At 41.6% G+C, this 18,573-nt stretch overlaps 1 protein-coding gene across 1 annotated transcript in view; it reads left to right on the forward strand.

Moving 5' to 3' along the window:
• rev3l (REV3 like, DNA directed polymerase zeta catalytic subunit) overlaps nucleotides 1–16,185 on the forward strand; it is an 83,025-nt gene extending 66,840 nt beyond the window's left edge. The window contains exons 24-32 of the mRNA XM_083906524.1: nucleotides 1,120–1,228; nucleotides 2,951–3,157; nucleotides 4,002–4,111; nucleotides 4,687–4,801; nucleotides 5,169–5,306; nucleotides 5,617–5,807; nucleotides 6,262–6,508; nucleotides 7,482–7,697; nucleotides 15,256–16,185. Coding sequence (XP_083762650.1) covers nucleotides 1,120–1,228; nucleotides 2,951–3,157; nucleotides 4,002–4,111; nucleotides 4,687–4,801; nucleotides 5,169–5,306; nucleotides 5,617–5,807; nucleotides 6,262–6,508; nucleotides 7,482–7,697; nucleotides 15,256–15,396 — 1,474 coding nt within the window. The 3' untranslated portion in view covers nucleotides 15,397–16,185. The remainder of the gene's footprint in view (nucleotides 1–1,119; nucleotides 1,229–2,950; nucleotides 3,158–4,001; nucleotides 4,112–4,686; nucleotides 4,802–5,168; nucleotides 5,307–5,616; nucleotides 5,808–6,261; nucleotides 6,509–7,481; nucleotides 7,698–15,255) is intronic.
• Nucleotides 16,186–18,573: the final 2,388 nt, after the last annotated feature.

Raw genomic sequence — 18,573 nt, forward strand, 5'->3', positions numbered from 1 at the left:
CGTGTATCAAGGCCTGAACATATCCCAAAACTCAGGGATTTCTGCGACAAATTTGGCAAAAATTCTGAATTTTCCCAACACACAACAAAACTCTTATAACTTTGAGATGGAAGGTCAAGTCGGAACCAAACTTGTGATGATTGATGATGGGCCATTGCTGAAGACACCTATGCAAAAACCGTCAACTTTAAAAACATCGCCTCCTGGTGGTGATGGAAAATATACAAAAAAAGGGTTTATTTACGATTTCAGGAATAACTTTTACAGAGATTGTCGTATCCAACTCAAAATGAGTGAAAACACTCAAAACACATGGTAGATGATGCGTGTTGAATATGATTGGTGATATGTGAGACCACATCCCCGTCCTGAACATGTCAGCAGAACGACAGGAAGTGGAACTTTGCCGTACATTGCCCGATCTCCACACAAAATGATATGTGAGTCATGGGAACTTCGTTCGTTGCACACGTCGCGATGGCTCCACAGCCCGATAAGCGTGGGGACGGCACTGAACATGGCTAGTACTGAAACAGGTTCGAGCCGATGCACGAACCCGTTCATTCACCGTTAGCGGTACTAGTTATTTCTTTAGTATTGTTATTTTCTTAGGACAATTTATATTATATATTCTGCAACTAGTACTATTTTTTAATTTTGTTTTAATTTAAACTATTCTGGCATTTGTACATTTACATCCATTGTGCATATTTTGGCTCATTGCTGATTAGCTGCATTAGGACTATTCAAACAATGCAGAGATTATTATTCTCAACTTCATCACACACTGCATTTACTGTATCCACCTCAAAAGAAGAGGTGGATAATAATAAAGTCATGTCTGTTAACTAAACATTGATTTGCCGAAAGTGTGTTTCGGAAAGCATAAGCATTGTGACATATCTTGATGCTTTTTTATTTTGCTCTTAAATTGAAATCTTAAATTTCAAAAATCACCAGTTTTAAAACATTGTTAACTGTGCAGTAGCACTTTAATAATTACTTATCAATATGTTATTGATGCCCTTCTAGTTTGAGTTTATTTGTATCCTAACCTTGTCAGATTATTAATATTAATATTAATTTCTTTTCTTGGTGATGTACTTGTGTTTTCTTCAGATCTGATGAGTTCAGGTTTGGCTGCACTTCCCTGCGAATTCCTCCTGAGCTCCTCTTCCAGCTCCGCGACGATATCACTGTATCACCCAATGGCATTGCCTACGTCAAGGTACAGCAGCTTCTGTCCTTTCATCTGATGAGACTTGATATTGAAAAGCACTTTGCCCTGTTATGAATCCTGTCTCATTAACCACTGTGAATGCTGAAGCCTGTTTTTTGTAGTATGTCAACCACAAGTGTCCCAATAAAGACAGCATTCTGGCCTGCTCATCTTGTATGGAGACTGAGTGAAGATTGGCTGAGCAGATTCTTCTCTATAAAGTCCACTCAAAAAGTATTAAAACAGTGAGATTGATTATTACCTTTACCTTTGCTCTACCCAGAAAATATTTGGGTTTCACACTCTCTAAGTGGAAAAGGAGTGCACGAGGCTCATAGTCACACAGGCAAGAACATGTCACATGTAAACTGCATCAAACACTGAGAAGCAGAGACTTCTTCACGTACTTCTTAATTAATATATGAGGTCTGAAAACAGAACTTGAATATTTAAATAACAGAAAGTTAGGTTTAGTGAAGTTTATTAATCCCTGTTTGGAAATTAGTCCTCTGCATTTTACCTTTCCTCTATAGGTACCTTCCTAGAATTAGGAGCAATGGGTAACCACTGAGCAGCACTCGTTGACCGACTCCGTATTGCATGCCTTGGTCTGGAACATTAACTTAACACATGTTTGAAGGTGGGAGAAAACCAGAGCACCCAGAGAGAGCATGTCATTTCAACACAGAAAGTACCTGGCAGAGACCGGGGTTGGTAACCGCAGGAAAATGCTAACCATTTTTCCACCTTGCTATCCTAACAATGATTGAAAAAAATCACTGGTTCAATTAACTTTCATTTAATCTTCTGCTAATCTACTGACACTAAGTGAAATAATCAACACCGCATCTGTACCTGACAATAGGAATGTCGAAGAGAGACGTCTATTTTAATGTCAAATATGTGTCTATATCAGACGTTATCTTACTTGTTCAATTCTGTGCATTGTGCGCCGACTAGGGATGCAACGATATTCTGTATTTTACCGAACCGTTTGGTACACCCTGTTCGGTTCAATACGCAACGGCAAACAGCGGTATTTCGGTACGTTTCAGTCCGTGATAAGATCCACTCAGGAGCAGAGACATGACTCAGCTGCTCTGCTCACGCCGCCTTCAGCATCAATCAGCGCGAGTGAACAAGACTCTGAAAAAAGGAAGTTTGAAGCGGCACCGTCTTCGTCCGCTGTGTGAGATCATTTAGGATTCAGTGTAGACTACGATGAGAATGAGAAAATCAATGTCAACAAACAAACCATGGTGTGCAAGCATCTGTTATGCAGCGCAGTGAAGTTGGTTTGTAGTTGGATATTGGACAGACACTCGCTCTACAGCGCCACCCGTCTCTTTCACTTGGAGCAGCATGGTGTATTTGTAGTTGTAGTTTCTGTGAGTGGGTTAAAATGTTGTTTATTTTTGTTGGATAGCACTAAACTTTATTTATTTTTAAATAAAGTTTGTGGTGTGATTATATCTGTGCTTTTAATTGTTTTTACAATTATTACAATTACAATATTGCCTTTGCTAGTCTGAGTAGTTTTATATTAAGATATCGAAACTGTACCGATACCGGGCCCTAAAACCGTGATACATACCGAACCGTGGAGAAACTACCTTTGCATCCCTAGTACCGACCATAAATGCTGCTATGGTCCCTTAAGTGTGTTAACAAAGCTTTAAGCCTTCTTTTAAACAGAAATATATGCTAATGAGTTTTGCTCTGTGTGTGCAGACCTCAGTTCGTAAAGGAGTTCTGCCCAGTATGCTGGAGGAAATCCTCAACACTCGCATCATGGTGAAACAGTCGATGAAAAGCTACAAGCAGGACAAAGCCCTAACCAGACTGCTGGATGCTCGACAGCTTGGACTCAAACTCATTGCCAATGTCACCTTTGGCTACACTGCAGCCAACTACTCTGGCCGCATGCCCTGCATGGAGGTAAGCTTGTCAAGGTTTTTGTCAGCTGTCAGTAGGGAGATAACAGAGTGAAAAATCAAACCTCTTATCTCTCTAAACCTCTAACTTCCTCTTCACGGTTGCCCCCGGGATCGGGGGCAGCGTCAGACGCAACAACAAAAGCATCATAAAACCATGTCTGACTTTAACAAACACAGACATGCTGCATACCAACAGAAACTCAGCTAAAAGCTCATATTAACCATTCTTATTTTCACCAAACACAGTTAAAACACCGAAGGATCAAACAGCAGGAGCGGAAAAAAAACATCACAGCGCACTCATTAAAAAGCGGCACCGGAGCGTCAGCGTGATTATGTAAACAAAAAAAACACGTGTTGACTGGACAGTGGAGAATCCACAGATTCCAACGTAACGTTTTTATCACTCTACGACCAAGATTTACGGATCCGGCCCAAAATAAGAGCAAAACAACAACTGACTTTCAAGAAATACAAGCAGAAATGTTGTCCTACCTTTGCTGTTTATCAAAACAAGTTATTTCCACCAGAACAAAACCACTTCTAATGAAGAACTACACTTCCCAGCATGCTTTGGGAACAAATCCCAGTCTGATTGATCATTACAGAGCGACATTGGATCGTTCTGATTAGAGAAGGGCGAATGTCCGAAGAAGTGGTTAACAGAAGATTCATATGATTAAAATTATAATCAAGGGAAAGGACAACAGCTTTGTTCTGCTTGTTTTGAATGTCTGCCTTTCAATTTCTGTGTTTTTCTAAAAATTAAACAAAGCAAATCTGTCAAGTTTTTTTTCTTCCTCTAAGTATTTGTTGATCAGGATTTTGTCTGCATATTTTTGTAGGTTGGAGATAGCATTGTTCACAAAGCCAGAGAGACACTGGAGAGAGCCATCAAGCTGGTCAATGACACCAAGAAATGGGGAGCACGTGTTGTGTACGGAGACACCGACAGGTAAGTAGTTTGACTACATCCTCCTGATCAACAGCCAAAAACTTCAGGGTTTTTATTGTTGTGAAGAATTTTCTATATGTACAGGACATACGGAAAAATGTAAATACTGTTTCTCTTCTCTCCTCAGTACTCAAAGTTTGAATAAATAATGTTTGCTGCTTTATCTCACCGTTAGGCAGAATTTTCCAAGAGGGCACTGAATTTTGTATATTGCTCACTATCCTCCACCAAAGTCCATATCCGAAAATCACATGTCTGTCGGGAAGTTTTTGCTGTCAAGGTTTTGGAGAACAGTGAAGAAGTTTGTGATGAGTTAAGTTGAAGGAATTCATTTAAATATACTTGGCCAAGGAGAACAGAGGCAGCATCAAGACCTCCTATTGCCTTCTGCTCACGGATTCTGAAGATTCTGAGCAGTAAGCTCAGCCGAACCCTGTGCAAGACATCAGCTGACTGTCAGACATGTTCCTCATAATAAATAAGCTTACAATTTCAAGTGACTATTAATGTTTTACTGAAGTGACAGTAAAAAGAAATAGACGCTTGTGTTACAAGCTTCTTTCTGTGTTTTACAGCATGTTTGTTTTACTGAAGGGAGCAACCAAAGAGCAGGCGTTCAAGATCGGCAATGAGATTGCTGAGGCTGTGACTGCAACTAATCCCAAACCTGTTAAACTCAAGTTTGAGAAGGTAAACGCACACACACACACACGCAAGCACACACACACACACACACACACACACACACACACACACACACACACACACACACACAATATTGTGCCTTCTGCAGCTTATCTGTGTGAACTAACTCCCAGTGTTGGTTTAACAGAAGTGGATGGAATCACTCATAAAAGCATTTTTCTTTAAACACATACACACACACAATTATTTTTCAAACGATTAATGTTCGACGTGTCGACGCAAAATATTAATGTCGACGAATTTTTGAAGTCTAGTGTAAATTAAACCAGATAACAGAGAGCATAGTTTTTGCATTATGTATTTGTTGTGTCAATCTGTGCCAAATCAATCTCTAATGGACTGTGTGTCTCAGGTGTACCTGCCCTGCTTGCTTCAGACAAAGAAACGTTATGTGGGCTACATGTATGAAAGCCTCGACCAAAAGGAACCCGTGTTTGACGCCAAAGGCATCGAGACAGTGCGCCGCGATGGTTGCCCTGCTGTTTCCAAGGTAACAAGCAAACCATTTTTCTCTGTGTTACCCTGTGCTCTACGCAATCACAGCTATGCCAGCTTCCTTCCTGATCACATCTCGGACCACCTCATGCATGTCACTCAAAAAGAGGATCCCTTATATTGTGTCTAATCTGAAATCTCAGTGATGCCCAGTCACACAAGCAATTCTCATTGAAGTTTGTGTATATGCGTTACATTTCACACAATCTCTGCTATTTACAATCTCCACAAACTACTGACTAACTAAAATCACATCATCTTGTCTCCAGTCTATCCTCATCTTGGTCAATTTATGTACTCTTCAGATTCTAGAGCGTTCCATTAAGCTGCTGTTTGAGACACGGGACATCAGCCAGATCAAACAGTTTGTGCAGCATCAGTGTGTCAAGGTCCTCGATGGCCGGGCCAGCATGCAGGACCTGACCTTCGCTAAGGAGTACAGGGGCAGCGGCTCGTACCGGCCTGGATCCTGTGTCCCTGCACTGGAGCTCACCAGGTGAGTGAGGATTGGTGGTGAGATGAAGCAATGATAGAGCGCCAAGCACAGTCCAACTTCTCACAGAACACTAAACACACAACGAGACAGATCATGGCATCAGCTACAGTTACAGTGCCACAGTGCTCATTGTCTGACTGCACTGACCTGCGTGTACAGTTGCTAGGCAACACAGTTTTTAATGGGTGAGAAGAAAGAATCTGATTTTAGAGAAATGGGCATGAGGGAAATTACCATGAGCTCAACTACAATGTATGTTTGTGCAGTGTTTCAGTTCAGCAGTACAAAGATCTTACTAACCAATATGAATTATTAAATGAATTGCCAGATAAGATTGTACAAAAAAAGCCAAATGCACAGGTTGCAGATATGTTTGTTATATGTTTTGTTTTGAACTTTAAAAAAAACCCTGTTGTGATCAGTTTCAAGTCCTTCACATCTTCATTGATAACAGGCGTATGGTGGCATATGATCGTCGCCTGGAGCCCCGTGTAGGCGAGCGGGTGCCGTATGTGGTAGTGTACGGGGTTCCTGGGGTGCCCCTCATCCAGCTGGTGCGTAGGCCCATGGAGGTTTTGCAAGACCCTGGCCTCCGACTTAACGCCACCTACTACATCACCAAGCAGATCCTGCCACCACTGGCCCGCATGTTCCAACTGATCGGAGTAGACGTGTTTAGCTGGTACCAGGAGCTTCCCAGGGTGAGAGGCCACCACCATTTTGATTTTTGAGTTTTATCCCAATGTCAACATGAAAGGAGAAAACAAACAATATCATAATAACGACACAGATCTGAATGAGTTTGGACAAAGACTTTCTGAATGGTCTGAGCAGGCTGCTGTGAAAGTGCCCACAGGTGGCGCTGTGTGAGTGTGAGGGAGAACAAAGGATGAGAAGAAAATGTCTCTGCGCTTCCTGCTGACAGTCAAATGACTGACGCCTCCTCCTCAAAGTTAGCCTGACAGAGCATGTATGCCACCTGCTGGTAGAGCAAAAGCATGGCTTATCAAAGAACTATGTTGTTTGTAGCTTTAAAAATATCTGCGTTATCTCCATTTGTATTTAAAATGTATTTATTTTTTATTTATTTTTATAGTCTTTAGACTTTATCAGATTTACTGTTAAGCTACAAACCATTTGGCATCGTTGGTTCTTCAGGTAGCAGTTCTGAGTTCTGATGTAAATGGAACGCAGGAATAATTGCTTTTCAGCATTATGTAAATCAAGAGATCTGAGAGAGGGGATGATACAGCACCTCCTCTGGCTCTTTACAGCCTTTAGAAAAAAACACTCACATTGGAACAAAAACAAAGGCCTCCTGTTTCATGCTCTATCCCTGCTCATCATTGGTTCAGTGTAAATATTCCTACCATTGGTTTCTGTCTTTAGTTTCTAATGTCTTCTAATATATGTTTGTTTTTTCTGTTTTCCCACAACTCTGTAAAGTGACTTTTCATTGTTTTATTACTTTTATTTTATATTCATTTTTACGAAATTGTTTTATTCTTATTACTTATCTTATTCTAAGCAGAATAACTCCACACATAACTCAAAAGACTCTGGATTAAGAAAGACATATTAGATTATGTTGTATATAACATTGATAACCATTGATTTCTATGTAGATGAGTCAGTTATTGGTGTTTTAAGATTGTCCCTTGTTTCTCTATCCAGATCCAGAAAGCTTCCTGTTTCTCATCAGCGGGTGGAGAAGAAGCAAGGAGGAAAGGAACCATCTCACAGTACTTCACCACACTTCACTGCCCCGTCTGTGATGAGCTGACCCAGCTGGGCGTGTGCTCACGGTGCCGTGCTGACCCACAGAGAGTGGCCGTCAGTCTGTACCAGGACATCAGACAGTGGGAGAGTCGGCAAGAACAACTGCTTAAGGTAAGTATTTTTATTAGGAATGCACAATATTGAACTGTTTGCCGATATCCGATATGAGCTTGGGGCAATCACAATACCTATTTATATATATATATGTATATATATATAGATACATATATATATATATATTTGTGCTGTATATATATATACAGCACAAATACTGGAGACAATATTTGTTCAAGCCAAAATATGATTTTAGATGAATTATTATTACACATCTTATTCTACAGACTGAACCACCCTGTCAGACACAAACTAATCTATGTTTCAGGCTAAACCTGTTGTGTGGAGCTGTGTATGTGTGTGTGCTGTAGACGTTTGTGTACTGTGTTGCGTGTGACGTCAGAGAGTTGCGTAGGTGAAGCAGGAAGTATTGTGAACCGTGTGTTTACATTGCGTTATTCCTCTTATTGTAAGAGCCGCACAATAATAAGAGAGCCTGTGAATAAAGAGCCGTTCTTCAACGCAGACAAAGTCCCGTGGTTTAATGTGTTGTTGCCGTAACAAGCTAATCCGAGCTGAAGGAGCTTGCGGTCTTCACACGGAGAAGTGCTCAGTGCTCGCCATCCACTCAAAACAGAGCGTTGAAGCCAACCACTTTTGGGCCGGCTGGCGCAGCGTGTCTGTTGTTTTGTTTCTGGTCTAGCTAGATCTGGTGTGGTGTTGTAGTTCTAACGTTACCAGTTGCTGCAACAGCATGTGAAAAAAACTACAAAGTTTGCTCGGCCAAAAAGAGCGTTAATCACGCGTTTAACTGACAGCACTAATATATATATAGACACATATATGTATGTGTATGTATATATATATATATGTTTTTCCCTGCGCCCGGCTGCAGAGGTCGTTTTGTCTGAAAATAATACAACATATTTCATACTCACACAGCAGATGAAGTCAGCAGATCGTGGTGTGTTTGCTGATATCTGATAATACATTTCAAAGCCAATAATAAGTGCAGAGTGAGAATGAAATGGCACTTTCTCACTCGACACTCAGCACTACTCATCTCCATTCAGCTTGACTCAACTCTACTCGGTTTTTTGCTTCTCCATTAGGGTTAGTACTTGATACAGTTTTTTTCTGGTACCTGCTCTGGTAAGGTTCCAGGCGAGCTGATACAAAAATGTAACATGTATAAAACAATGTCGCAGCGCTGTGGTTATTATAATGAAAAATGAGCCTCCTCAGAAAATAGAGGCGGCTCTGTCCCTTCTTGTAAAGGACTTCAGTGTTCTTAGTCCAGTCCAATTTATTGTCAATGAACACTCCCAGATATTTATAGTGTTCAACATTGTCCACATTATGCCCCTGGATGGAAAGTGGGGTCGCTGGTGTCCTGTTCCTCCTCAGATCCACCACCAGCTCTTTGGTTTTAGTAGTGTTGAGCTGCAGGTGGTTCAGCTCACACCATGAGACAAAGTTGTCCACCACAGCCCTGTGTGTGGGCGAACTGGAGGGGATCCAGATGCGACCAGACCATAGGGCTGAGCTGCTCCAGGACATGTCTCTCCAGGGTCTTCATGATATGTGACGTCAGTGCCACCGGTCGGTAGTCAGAGAAAGCAGTGGGCTGCTGCGTCTTTGGCACAGGAACGAGGCAGGACGTCTTCCATATCACAGGGACCCTCTGGAGACTCAGGCTCATGTTGAAGACATGATAAAGCACTCCACAGAGCTGTTCAGCGCAGGCTTTGAGAACATGAGGACTGACACCGTCAGGGCCTGCAGCCTTACCAGCGGGTTTTGCTCAGCTGTCTTCTTACTTGAAGTGGTGTAAACAGTGGGCAGGCAGCATGGGAGCCAGAGGAGGTGTGAGAAGTGGGGGGTGGGTGTGAGGGGCTCAAAAAGTTGGATGAGGTGCTATCAGCAGGAGGAGGAGGAGGAGGAGGGGGGGGTCATAAGTGGTGGTGGCTGCAGACAGTCAACAGGAGAACTAGCAGGGGCTGGGGGAGCAGTGTCTAACCTGTTGAAGAATAGATTTAACTCATTGGCCATAGCCAAGCTGCCACCAGCTCCACTGCCAGTGGGTCTGAAACCAGTGATGGTCCTCATACCACTCCAGACCTCCCTAGTGTTGTTCAGCTGGAGTTTCCTCTCCAGCTTCCTTCTGTAACTGTCCTTAGCCACCTTGATCTTATCATTCAGGTCCCTCTGAATGTCTCTCAGCTCCTCCCTGTTCCCACCTCTGAAAGCCCTCTTCTTCTGATTAAGTATGGCTTTGATGTCTTTTGTTACCCAGGGCTTGTTGTTTGGGTAACAACGCACAGTCCGTGCTGGGACAATGTTGTCCACACAGAAATGTATGTAGTCTGTAATGCACTCAGTAAGCCCATCTATGTCCTCTCCATGTGGCTCACAGAGTACATTCCAATCAGTCACCTCGAAACAGCTCTGCAGTGCCTCATAGCAGTCCTCTGACCATGTCCTCACCGTCTTCGTGGTCACAGACAGCCTCTTCACTAGAGGCACATAGCAGGGGTTGAGAAGCACCAAGTTGTGATCTGATCTTTCCAGCGGGGGGAGAGACGTGGAGGTGTATGCGTCCTTTACAGCAGGTCCAGTGTCTTCTCCTCTCTGGTTTTACAGGTCACATACTGGGTGAGTTTCGGGAGTGTTTTTTTAATGGAAACATGGTTGAAGTCGCCCGAGATTATTATGAGAGCACTCGGGTGTGCGCAGTCTGAAGTCCAGCGATTTTAGAATGGATGACGTCACATGCCCACGTCGGGTTAGCAGACGGGGGAATATATGCTGCAACTACAATGGCATGTGAGAATTCACGGGGTAGATAGTAAGGCCGGAGACCCAAAGCTAACAGTTCAATATCCGGGCTGCAGATGCGGTCTTTAACGGTGATGTGACCAGGATTGCACCACCTGTTGTTCACGTAGACAGCAAGCCCACCTCCTTTACGCTTACCGCTCGTAGAGCAGTCCCTGTCAGCCCGGACAGTGTGAAAGCCCTCGGTGGAAACATTGTGGTCAGGAACATCCGCGTGTAGCCATGACTCCGAGAAAATCTTCACGCTACACTGCCGGTATTCCTGATGACTCCGGGTTAGCGCTGTCAGCTCGTCCATCTTATTCCCCAGTGATCTCACGTTGCCCATGATGAGAGATGGGAGACACGGCATGTATGTCCTCCTCTCCGTAAGTCGCCGATGTTTCGCTCCTTTCCTCTGTCGTAGCGATCCTTTCTCTCTGCATCCCGGTGTGTTTTCCTCCTAAGTTAAGCTGGTATGTCCTCCGTAACTGTAGCCAAGCCGGCCGGCTTCAGCTTCATCAGCTGATCCCGGGAGTAAACAAAGCGGTGTTGCTGAGCGACTGTCGAGCGGCAGAGTAGGTGCACAAATGTTTTCTTTTGTGGTGCCTAAATTTATACACATGCCTAATGTTTGAATAATTCTTGCAGACGTTCTGTATATCATATAAACTTTATTTCACTTCTCAAATATCACTGTTTGTCTCCTTATGATATATTTAACTGAAATGTCTTATCCAAATAACCAATGATTTATAAAGGAAAATCATGAACATTTACACACAAACTTTTGCACACCACTGTATTTCCATCATCTGTTTTTGTTGTTTCATGAAAACAAAATATACTAGGTTATACAGTTAGGCCCATAAATATTTGGACATCGACACAGTTCTCTTTATTTTGGCTCTATACACCACTACAATGGATCTGAAATTAAACGACAAGATGTGCTTTAACTGCACACTTTCAGCTTTAATTTGAGGGCATTTACATCCAAATCAAGTGAACGGTGTAGGAATTACAACACTTTCTATATGTGCCTCCCACTTTTTAGGGGACCAAAAGTAATTGGACAAACTAAACAATCATAAATCAAACTTTCATTGTTTAATACTTTGTTACAAATCCTTTGCAGTCAATTCCAGCCTGAAGTCTTGAAGGCATAGACATCACCAGACACTGGGTTTCATCCCTGGTGATGCTCTGTCAGGCCTCTACTGACACGCTCTTCAGTTCCTGCTTGATCTTGGTGCATTTTCCCTTCAGTTTGGTCCTCAACAAGTGAAATGCATGCTCAATCAGATTCAGGTCAGGTGATCGACTGATAACATTCCATATTTGCCTTAAAAAACTCTTTGGTGGCTTTTGCAGTATGCTTTGGGTCATTGTCCATCTGCACTGTGAAGCTCCGTCCAATGAGTTCTGAAGCATTTGGCTGAATATGAGCAGATAATATTGTTGGAAACACTTCAGAATTCATCCTACTGCTTTTGTCAGCAGTTACATCATCAATAAATACAAGGGAACCAGTTCCATTAGCAGCCATACATGCCTACACCATGACACTACCACCACCATGCTTCACTGATGAGGTGGTATGTTGTGGATCATGAGCAGTTCCTTTCCTTCTCCACACTCTTCTCTTCCCATCACTGTGGTACAAGTTGATCTTGGTCTCATCTTTCCAGAGGATGTTCTTCCAGAATTGTAACGGCTTTTTTAGGTGTTGTTTGGCAAATTCTAATCTCGTCTTCCTGTTTTTGAGGCTCACCAATGGTTTGCATCTTGTGGTGAACCCTCTGTATTCACTCTGGTGAAGTCCTCTTTTGATTGTTGACTTTGAAACACATACACCTACCTCTTGGAGAGTGTTTTTGATCTGGCCAACTGTTGTGAAGGGCGTTTTCTTCACCTGGGAAAGAATTCTTCTGTCGTCCACCACAGTTGTTTTCTGTGGTCTTCCAGGTCCTTTGGTGTTGCTGAGCTCACCCGTGCCTTCTTTCTTTTTAAGAATGTTCCAAACAGTTGATTTGGCCACACCTAATGTTTTTGCTATTTCTCTGATGGGTTCGTTTTGATTTTTCAGCCTAATGATGGCTTCTTCACTGACAGTGACAGCTCCTTGGATCTCATATAGAAAGTTAACAGCAACAGATTCAAAATGCAAATGTCACTCCTGGAATCAACTCCAGAACTTTTACCTGTGTCATTGAAGATAAAACAATGAGGAAATAGCCCACAATCGTCCATGAAATAGCTTTTCAGTCAATTGTCTAATTACCTTTGGTCCCCTAAAAAGTGGGAGGCACATATAGAAAGTGTTGTAATTCCTACACCGTTCACTTGATTTGGATGTAAATGCCCTCAAATTAAAGCTGAAAGTGTGCAGTTAAAGCACATCTTGTTGGTTTCATTTCAAATCCATTGTAGTGGTGTATAGAGCCAAAATACAGAGAACTGTGTCGATGTCCAAATATTTATGGGCCTAACTGTATATACTTAAAGGTGAAGTAAGTAGTTTATCGTGCCATCTAGAGGAGAGGCTGAAATTTACAACAAAGAACTGCTCCTCTGCTCACCCCCTCCCTTCCCTGAGCGCTACGGTATCCGCAGCTGGTCAAATGTCGTCCTCGTCGTCTTTCTCCGTGTCAGCAGATGAGGTTCGTGAGGCGAGGGAGAGGGCGAGCTACCGCGGCCGTAGCAGACGAAGTGGAGAGATTGGAGGCGGAAATTCCGCTACAAGTAAAGCGACGCTTGATTTGTTCTCTCGCGTTTGTCTATACAGGCTCCTGTAGAAACATGGTGTCATGGCAATGCAGTAGCGGCCCGCGACCATGTTATTTTACATGACTTTTTGAAACACTACGAAAATGAAACAAAGAATATTATACAGCAACTAGACAATGCAGGAGCATTTTTGCAGGAGTGTTTTTGTGACGAGGAAGTCTGCTAACAAGTTAGCATAAAGATCGCTAGCTTAAAATGCTAACAGTCCACTCACAGAGCAGAAGTGAGATCTGTGTCTGTCTTTGTTAAGAAGTTCAGCCACAGTTCAGTTATTCTCCAGTTTTCTTTGCCTTCCTTTGTTCAACAAAGCTTTGATGACAATCGCACTTTAATTTCACACTGCACACGCTCAATAACTGTTAGAATGTTCCACTCTTAATTAGCCATGTGTATTCTCCGTGACCGTCAGCTGATTGGCCAAAAAAACAACAAAACAACACATCTGGAATGTGAGATCGCCGCACCCAAACTAGGAATGATTCACGGCGATCAAACAACCTTAATTCAAACACAAAGTTAATGGTTTTAAGACCTATAATACCGTGATTTGAAGCATGTAGTGGCTTCTTACAGTCTTCAAGTTGAACAATTTTGGAAAAAAAGAAAAATCACTCATTTTGAAAAAGAAAACTTTTTTCATGTTTTACTCGTTTTTTACTCGTTTTGCGCTGGGCCGACTTGCGCCCCCTTTGGCCATGGAGTGTCACAAATACTCGCTCACGTCAGATAGCACCTTTTTCAGGGTTATAATTGTTCATAAGTGTGTCTGATGTGCACATCACTCTGATGACTACTTGTTTTAACATTTTTAAAAATTTTCCAGCATCACCACTTAGTGTCGCCAAAGGAACAATAGCTGTAGAAACGGGCGTACGCCAGCCATGAAGTTGGCGTGGGCACCGCACATTTCCACGGTCATTTCACGTTTCATACATCTGAACGTGAGCGTGGAAAAGGACGTAAGCCACGTTTTTGTGCGTACGCAACCTTTGTACATGAGGCCCTTGGTCTTGCTGTAGCACTAACTACATCAGACTTTGAAGATGAGTGGCTTATGTCACCCACTGTTTCATCTTTCTATTTTAACTATATAGTTATCAAAGGAGAAAAAGAGAGGGAAAGAACCTTTGAACTCGCGTCATCAAAACTCATGACAGACGACTTGAAAAAATTCCAAGCACACACGGCCTGAACATGCAGGTTTTCAACTTTTGACATCCATCCATCCATCCATTATGGAGGGTCGTGGAGGGTGCTGTGCCTATCTCAGCTGACATAGAACGATAGGCGGGGTTCACCCTGGACAGTTCACCAGTCCCTCGCACGGTTAATACAAATTCATTGCAGTCAGATGTTCAGAGTTCACATGGTTTTTGGAAGTTGTTTTTTAAAATTATTTCCTTAAAGAACAGAAGTTCACATGGTTTGTTTCCTGAAAAAAACACCCAATTCTTGTTGTTAATGTTTTTTCTTCATTGAAAATAATAAAAAGCACAAGTTCAATTGACCTTGTTGACTGTCATGCTTGATTTATAGTGCCAGTTTCTTCTGTAAAAGCAACATGGTCAAGTGGTGTAACCGTTTTTGTCAATTGGTGTAACCAGTATTTTTCATTAAAAAATTCATGGGGAATAAGATGTAATCCTCTATTGCAATGTACTACCATATTTTGTAACAGTTTATACATAATTTGTCAAATGTTATTTAGAAAATGCCAAGGCTTTTCAGCATTTGTCCTGGTTTATATTGCAAATACGCATCAAAATTGTATTTTAAAATAATCCAAACAGAAATACAAAAAATAAATGTTTGCAAACCCGATGCAAGCTTTTAAAACTATTTATTAAAACATTTTTGAATTGCTCATCATGTAAACTCTTATTTGTCACTGACCCAACAATGTTCTTTTTTCTTTTTTTTATGTCTGGACACATCAGTCGTGTGAATATAAACATCCAACAATGCAAACTCTGTTGTCAAGTGACTGTGTTTATGTGTGTTCCTGCAGATGTGTAGGAACTGCAGCGGCAGTGCGGAGCGTCAGGTTCCCTGTGTGTCATTAGACTGTCCAATCCTCTACAAGTTGGCCCGGGTCAACAGACAGCTCTCTAAGGCTCCCTACCTTCGACAACTGCTGGAGCAGTTCTGATTGGCTGGTGCTACTGACAGATTTGGTGCTTACTTTTGTCCAGTCCCTCTACATTCTCGTCGTCTGATTATCAATTCATTTGTTCTAGTTGAAACGGTGCTTTGATTGAACGCTGTTGGGTTTTTGCTGTTATTTGTTATACAAGTGTTCCTCTGTTCTGTTTGAGCCTATGTCTTTTTTGGCTGCTGTATTTGTCTGTGTGTATGTGTGTGATGTCTGGCTGTCATAAAGCTCAGTGCAGTCTTATCAAAGATGCAGACCTCTGCAGTTCAAGCAGTTTGGATTTTAAGGAGCTCTACTTTCAAAAACTCTCATTGACTTTAGTGCAGTTTTCTACAATGACTGCAGTATTGTAAATACAGTATGTCTTCTTTTTGTACAGCTCCATCTGTAATCTCACTGATGCTCTGACCATAGATGCAATCTAATCTGCTACTTTCTATTCACGGAATCTTCATTGTATCGATGTCCAGTTTGACAGATTTGACGCATCGTTGTGTGCGATTTGATGTTTTTTTTATTTTAATTTTTTTAAATCTGGGACTGTTGCAATACTGTATTTTCATATTTTATGTCATGAAGAGTATTATTTCCTTGTGCATATGCTTTCATGTACAGTTCCAATTTTATGTGCAAAAAGACAACAAAATCTGTTCTATCTATCTAATCTATCCAGAGGAGCTGTGCATTTGTAGAAATGTAAAAACTGACAATAAAGGAGGTGTTTCTGTTTTTAATGGACATTGCTATGGGTGAAGGGTTGCGATTGAGATAATAAAAGTAATTGTATTTAAAAATCATGTTATTTTTCCTTTAAACTACAAAAATCACAGTAAGACATGATTGACTTAAAAACCCACAAGCCACATGACAGGACACTAACAATCAAGATTAAAATGTGTACAAATAATGCAACAAGAATTTCATCCAAATCACCAGCAAACATTCGTGCAAACATTCGTACAAAAGTACAAAATTAAAATCCCCTTTCAAACATTACAGTGTAAGCCCTGGCTCAACTCACTGCAAGGCACCAAGGGCCAATTCCTATCTTAACCCTCAAGCTCAACACTTAATCTTAACTGGCCTCAAAACCAAGTGTTGAGGGTTATTTTGTCACTTAGAAATGTGACACCCCTTAAATGCAGATACGTCTTCAGACTGTAGGGGGCAGAATAACGCCAAAGCTGCGTCCAGTCTGTCAACTCCAAAAAAGAAGAAGAAGAACACATTTACGTCAGGATTATTTATTACGATCTGTTTGTCAGTCAAGTTATTAGGTTGTCAGTTAGTTATAAGATGATACTCATACAAATACCACAACTATGGACATATTCAGCTGACAGTTACCACACACCACGGCTTATTGAAAAGTAAATGACACCGGCCAGCTATTGACAAAAGATCGTAACATAAATGTTACGCAACAATGACGTCAGTAATCCATAATATGGGCCTAAACTAAGATGGTTTTCATAATTTTTATATCTCTATTAACAAAGAAAATACTTAATTTGTAGCGTACTCATTTCGCTGCTTTCGGCGCCATCTTTGTTATGTGAAAACACGCAATGTATTCTGGGTAGCCCTTGCTCCCAAGGGTGGTCTCGGAAAATCTCAATATAGAGTGCGATAGAGCTCTTAAACTTGGTCCTCAACTTAATTTTTCTGAGAATCAGGACAGCACTTGGACTAGAGGGAGAGTATTTTTGAGATTGAGGGTTAAGCAAGGAATTGGAATTCAACCTAAATTTCTTCCAGTACTAAAGCCTAGATAATCCTCGAAGTATAGCTTTTGGCACAAGGGCGTACACCAGGAATGATGTCACCTATGCCTGTGCAAAAGCAGTCGCAGTGCTTGGTCATGAAGCTCTAACATTTTGCAACTACAGCGATGCACACACAATTTGACAATTAGGTTTGTAGATTTTGGAGACAACCTATTACAGAGCAATTTAAGTAGCATAGGGACAAACGCCTTGTTTAGACTGCAGCCCAAATCAATCAGTCACGTCTTCCACTTAGATTTCTATTGTTGCAGGCCAAAAGGATGTCAACATGAGGGCATTCACTCTGAAATTAAAATGCACTTAACGTTGAATCGGTCCTTTGACCTGCTAGTTACGTCACAAGCAAGCACTTTTCAGATCCTCTTCGGAGCGCTCAGGAAAACAACAAAAAAACCTGTGTTCTCAGCTGTGGCTGAACAGTTTGTTATGATCTGTTGTGTAGGTCTAGATGTTGATATCCCTTTTTTTAGGGATATCCTAAAGTCCTACACAACAGCTTTCATAAACAAGGTAATGACACATATACACACCTAAAAACAGTGTTAATTAGAGACCTATATTTGTTATATGATTTACAGAAAGTGTGTAAGAATTAGTTAAACAAAATTAGGCATGTGCCTAAATTGATGCACCCTTGTCATTTTATTGATTCCAATACCTTTAGCACTAATTATTGGAACTCAAAATTGGTTTGGTAACCTCAGTGACCCTTGACCTCCATACACAGGTGAATCCAATCATGAGAAAGTGTATTTAAGGAGGTCAATTGTAAATGTTTCCCCTCTTTGCATCTTCTCTGAAGAGTGGCAACATGGGAGCCTCAAAACAACTCTCAAATAACCTGAAAACAATGATTGTTCAACATCATGGTTTAGGGGCAGGATACAGAAAGCTATCTCAGAGATTTAAGCTCTCAGTTTCAACTGTGAGGAACATTGTGAGGAATTGGAAGACCACAGGCATAGTTCTAGTTAAGGCCCGAAGTGGCAGACCAAGAAAAATCTCAGATAAGCAGAGGTGGATCGTGAGAACAGTCACAGTCAACCCACAGATCAGATCCAAAGACCTACAACATCATCTTGCTGCAGATGGTGTCACTGTGCATCGTTCAACTATTCAGCGCACTTTGCACAAGGAGATGCTGTATGGAAGAGTCATGCAGAAAAAGCCTTTTCTCTGCACCCCCCACAAACAGAGTCGCTTGAGGTATGCTAAAGCACATTTGGAATAAGGTGCTGTGGACTGATGAAACTAAAATAGAGTTATTTGGTTAAAATAAGGGGCGTTATGCATGGCGGAAAAAGAACACAGCATTCCAAGAAAAACACTTGCTACCAACAGTAATATTTGGTGGTGGTTCCATCATGCTGTGGGGCTGTGTGGCCAG

The sequence above is a fragment of the Microchirus variegatus genome (assembly GCF_963457635.1).
Source record: "Microchirus variegatus genome assembly, chromosome: 19".
Lineage (NCBI taxonomy): Eukaryota > Metazoa > Chordata > Actinopteri > Pleuronectiformes > Soleidae > Microchirus > Microchirus variegatus.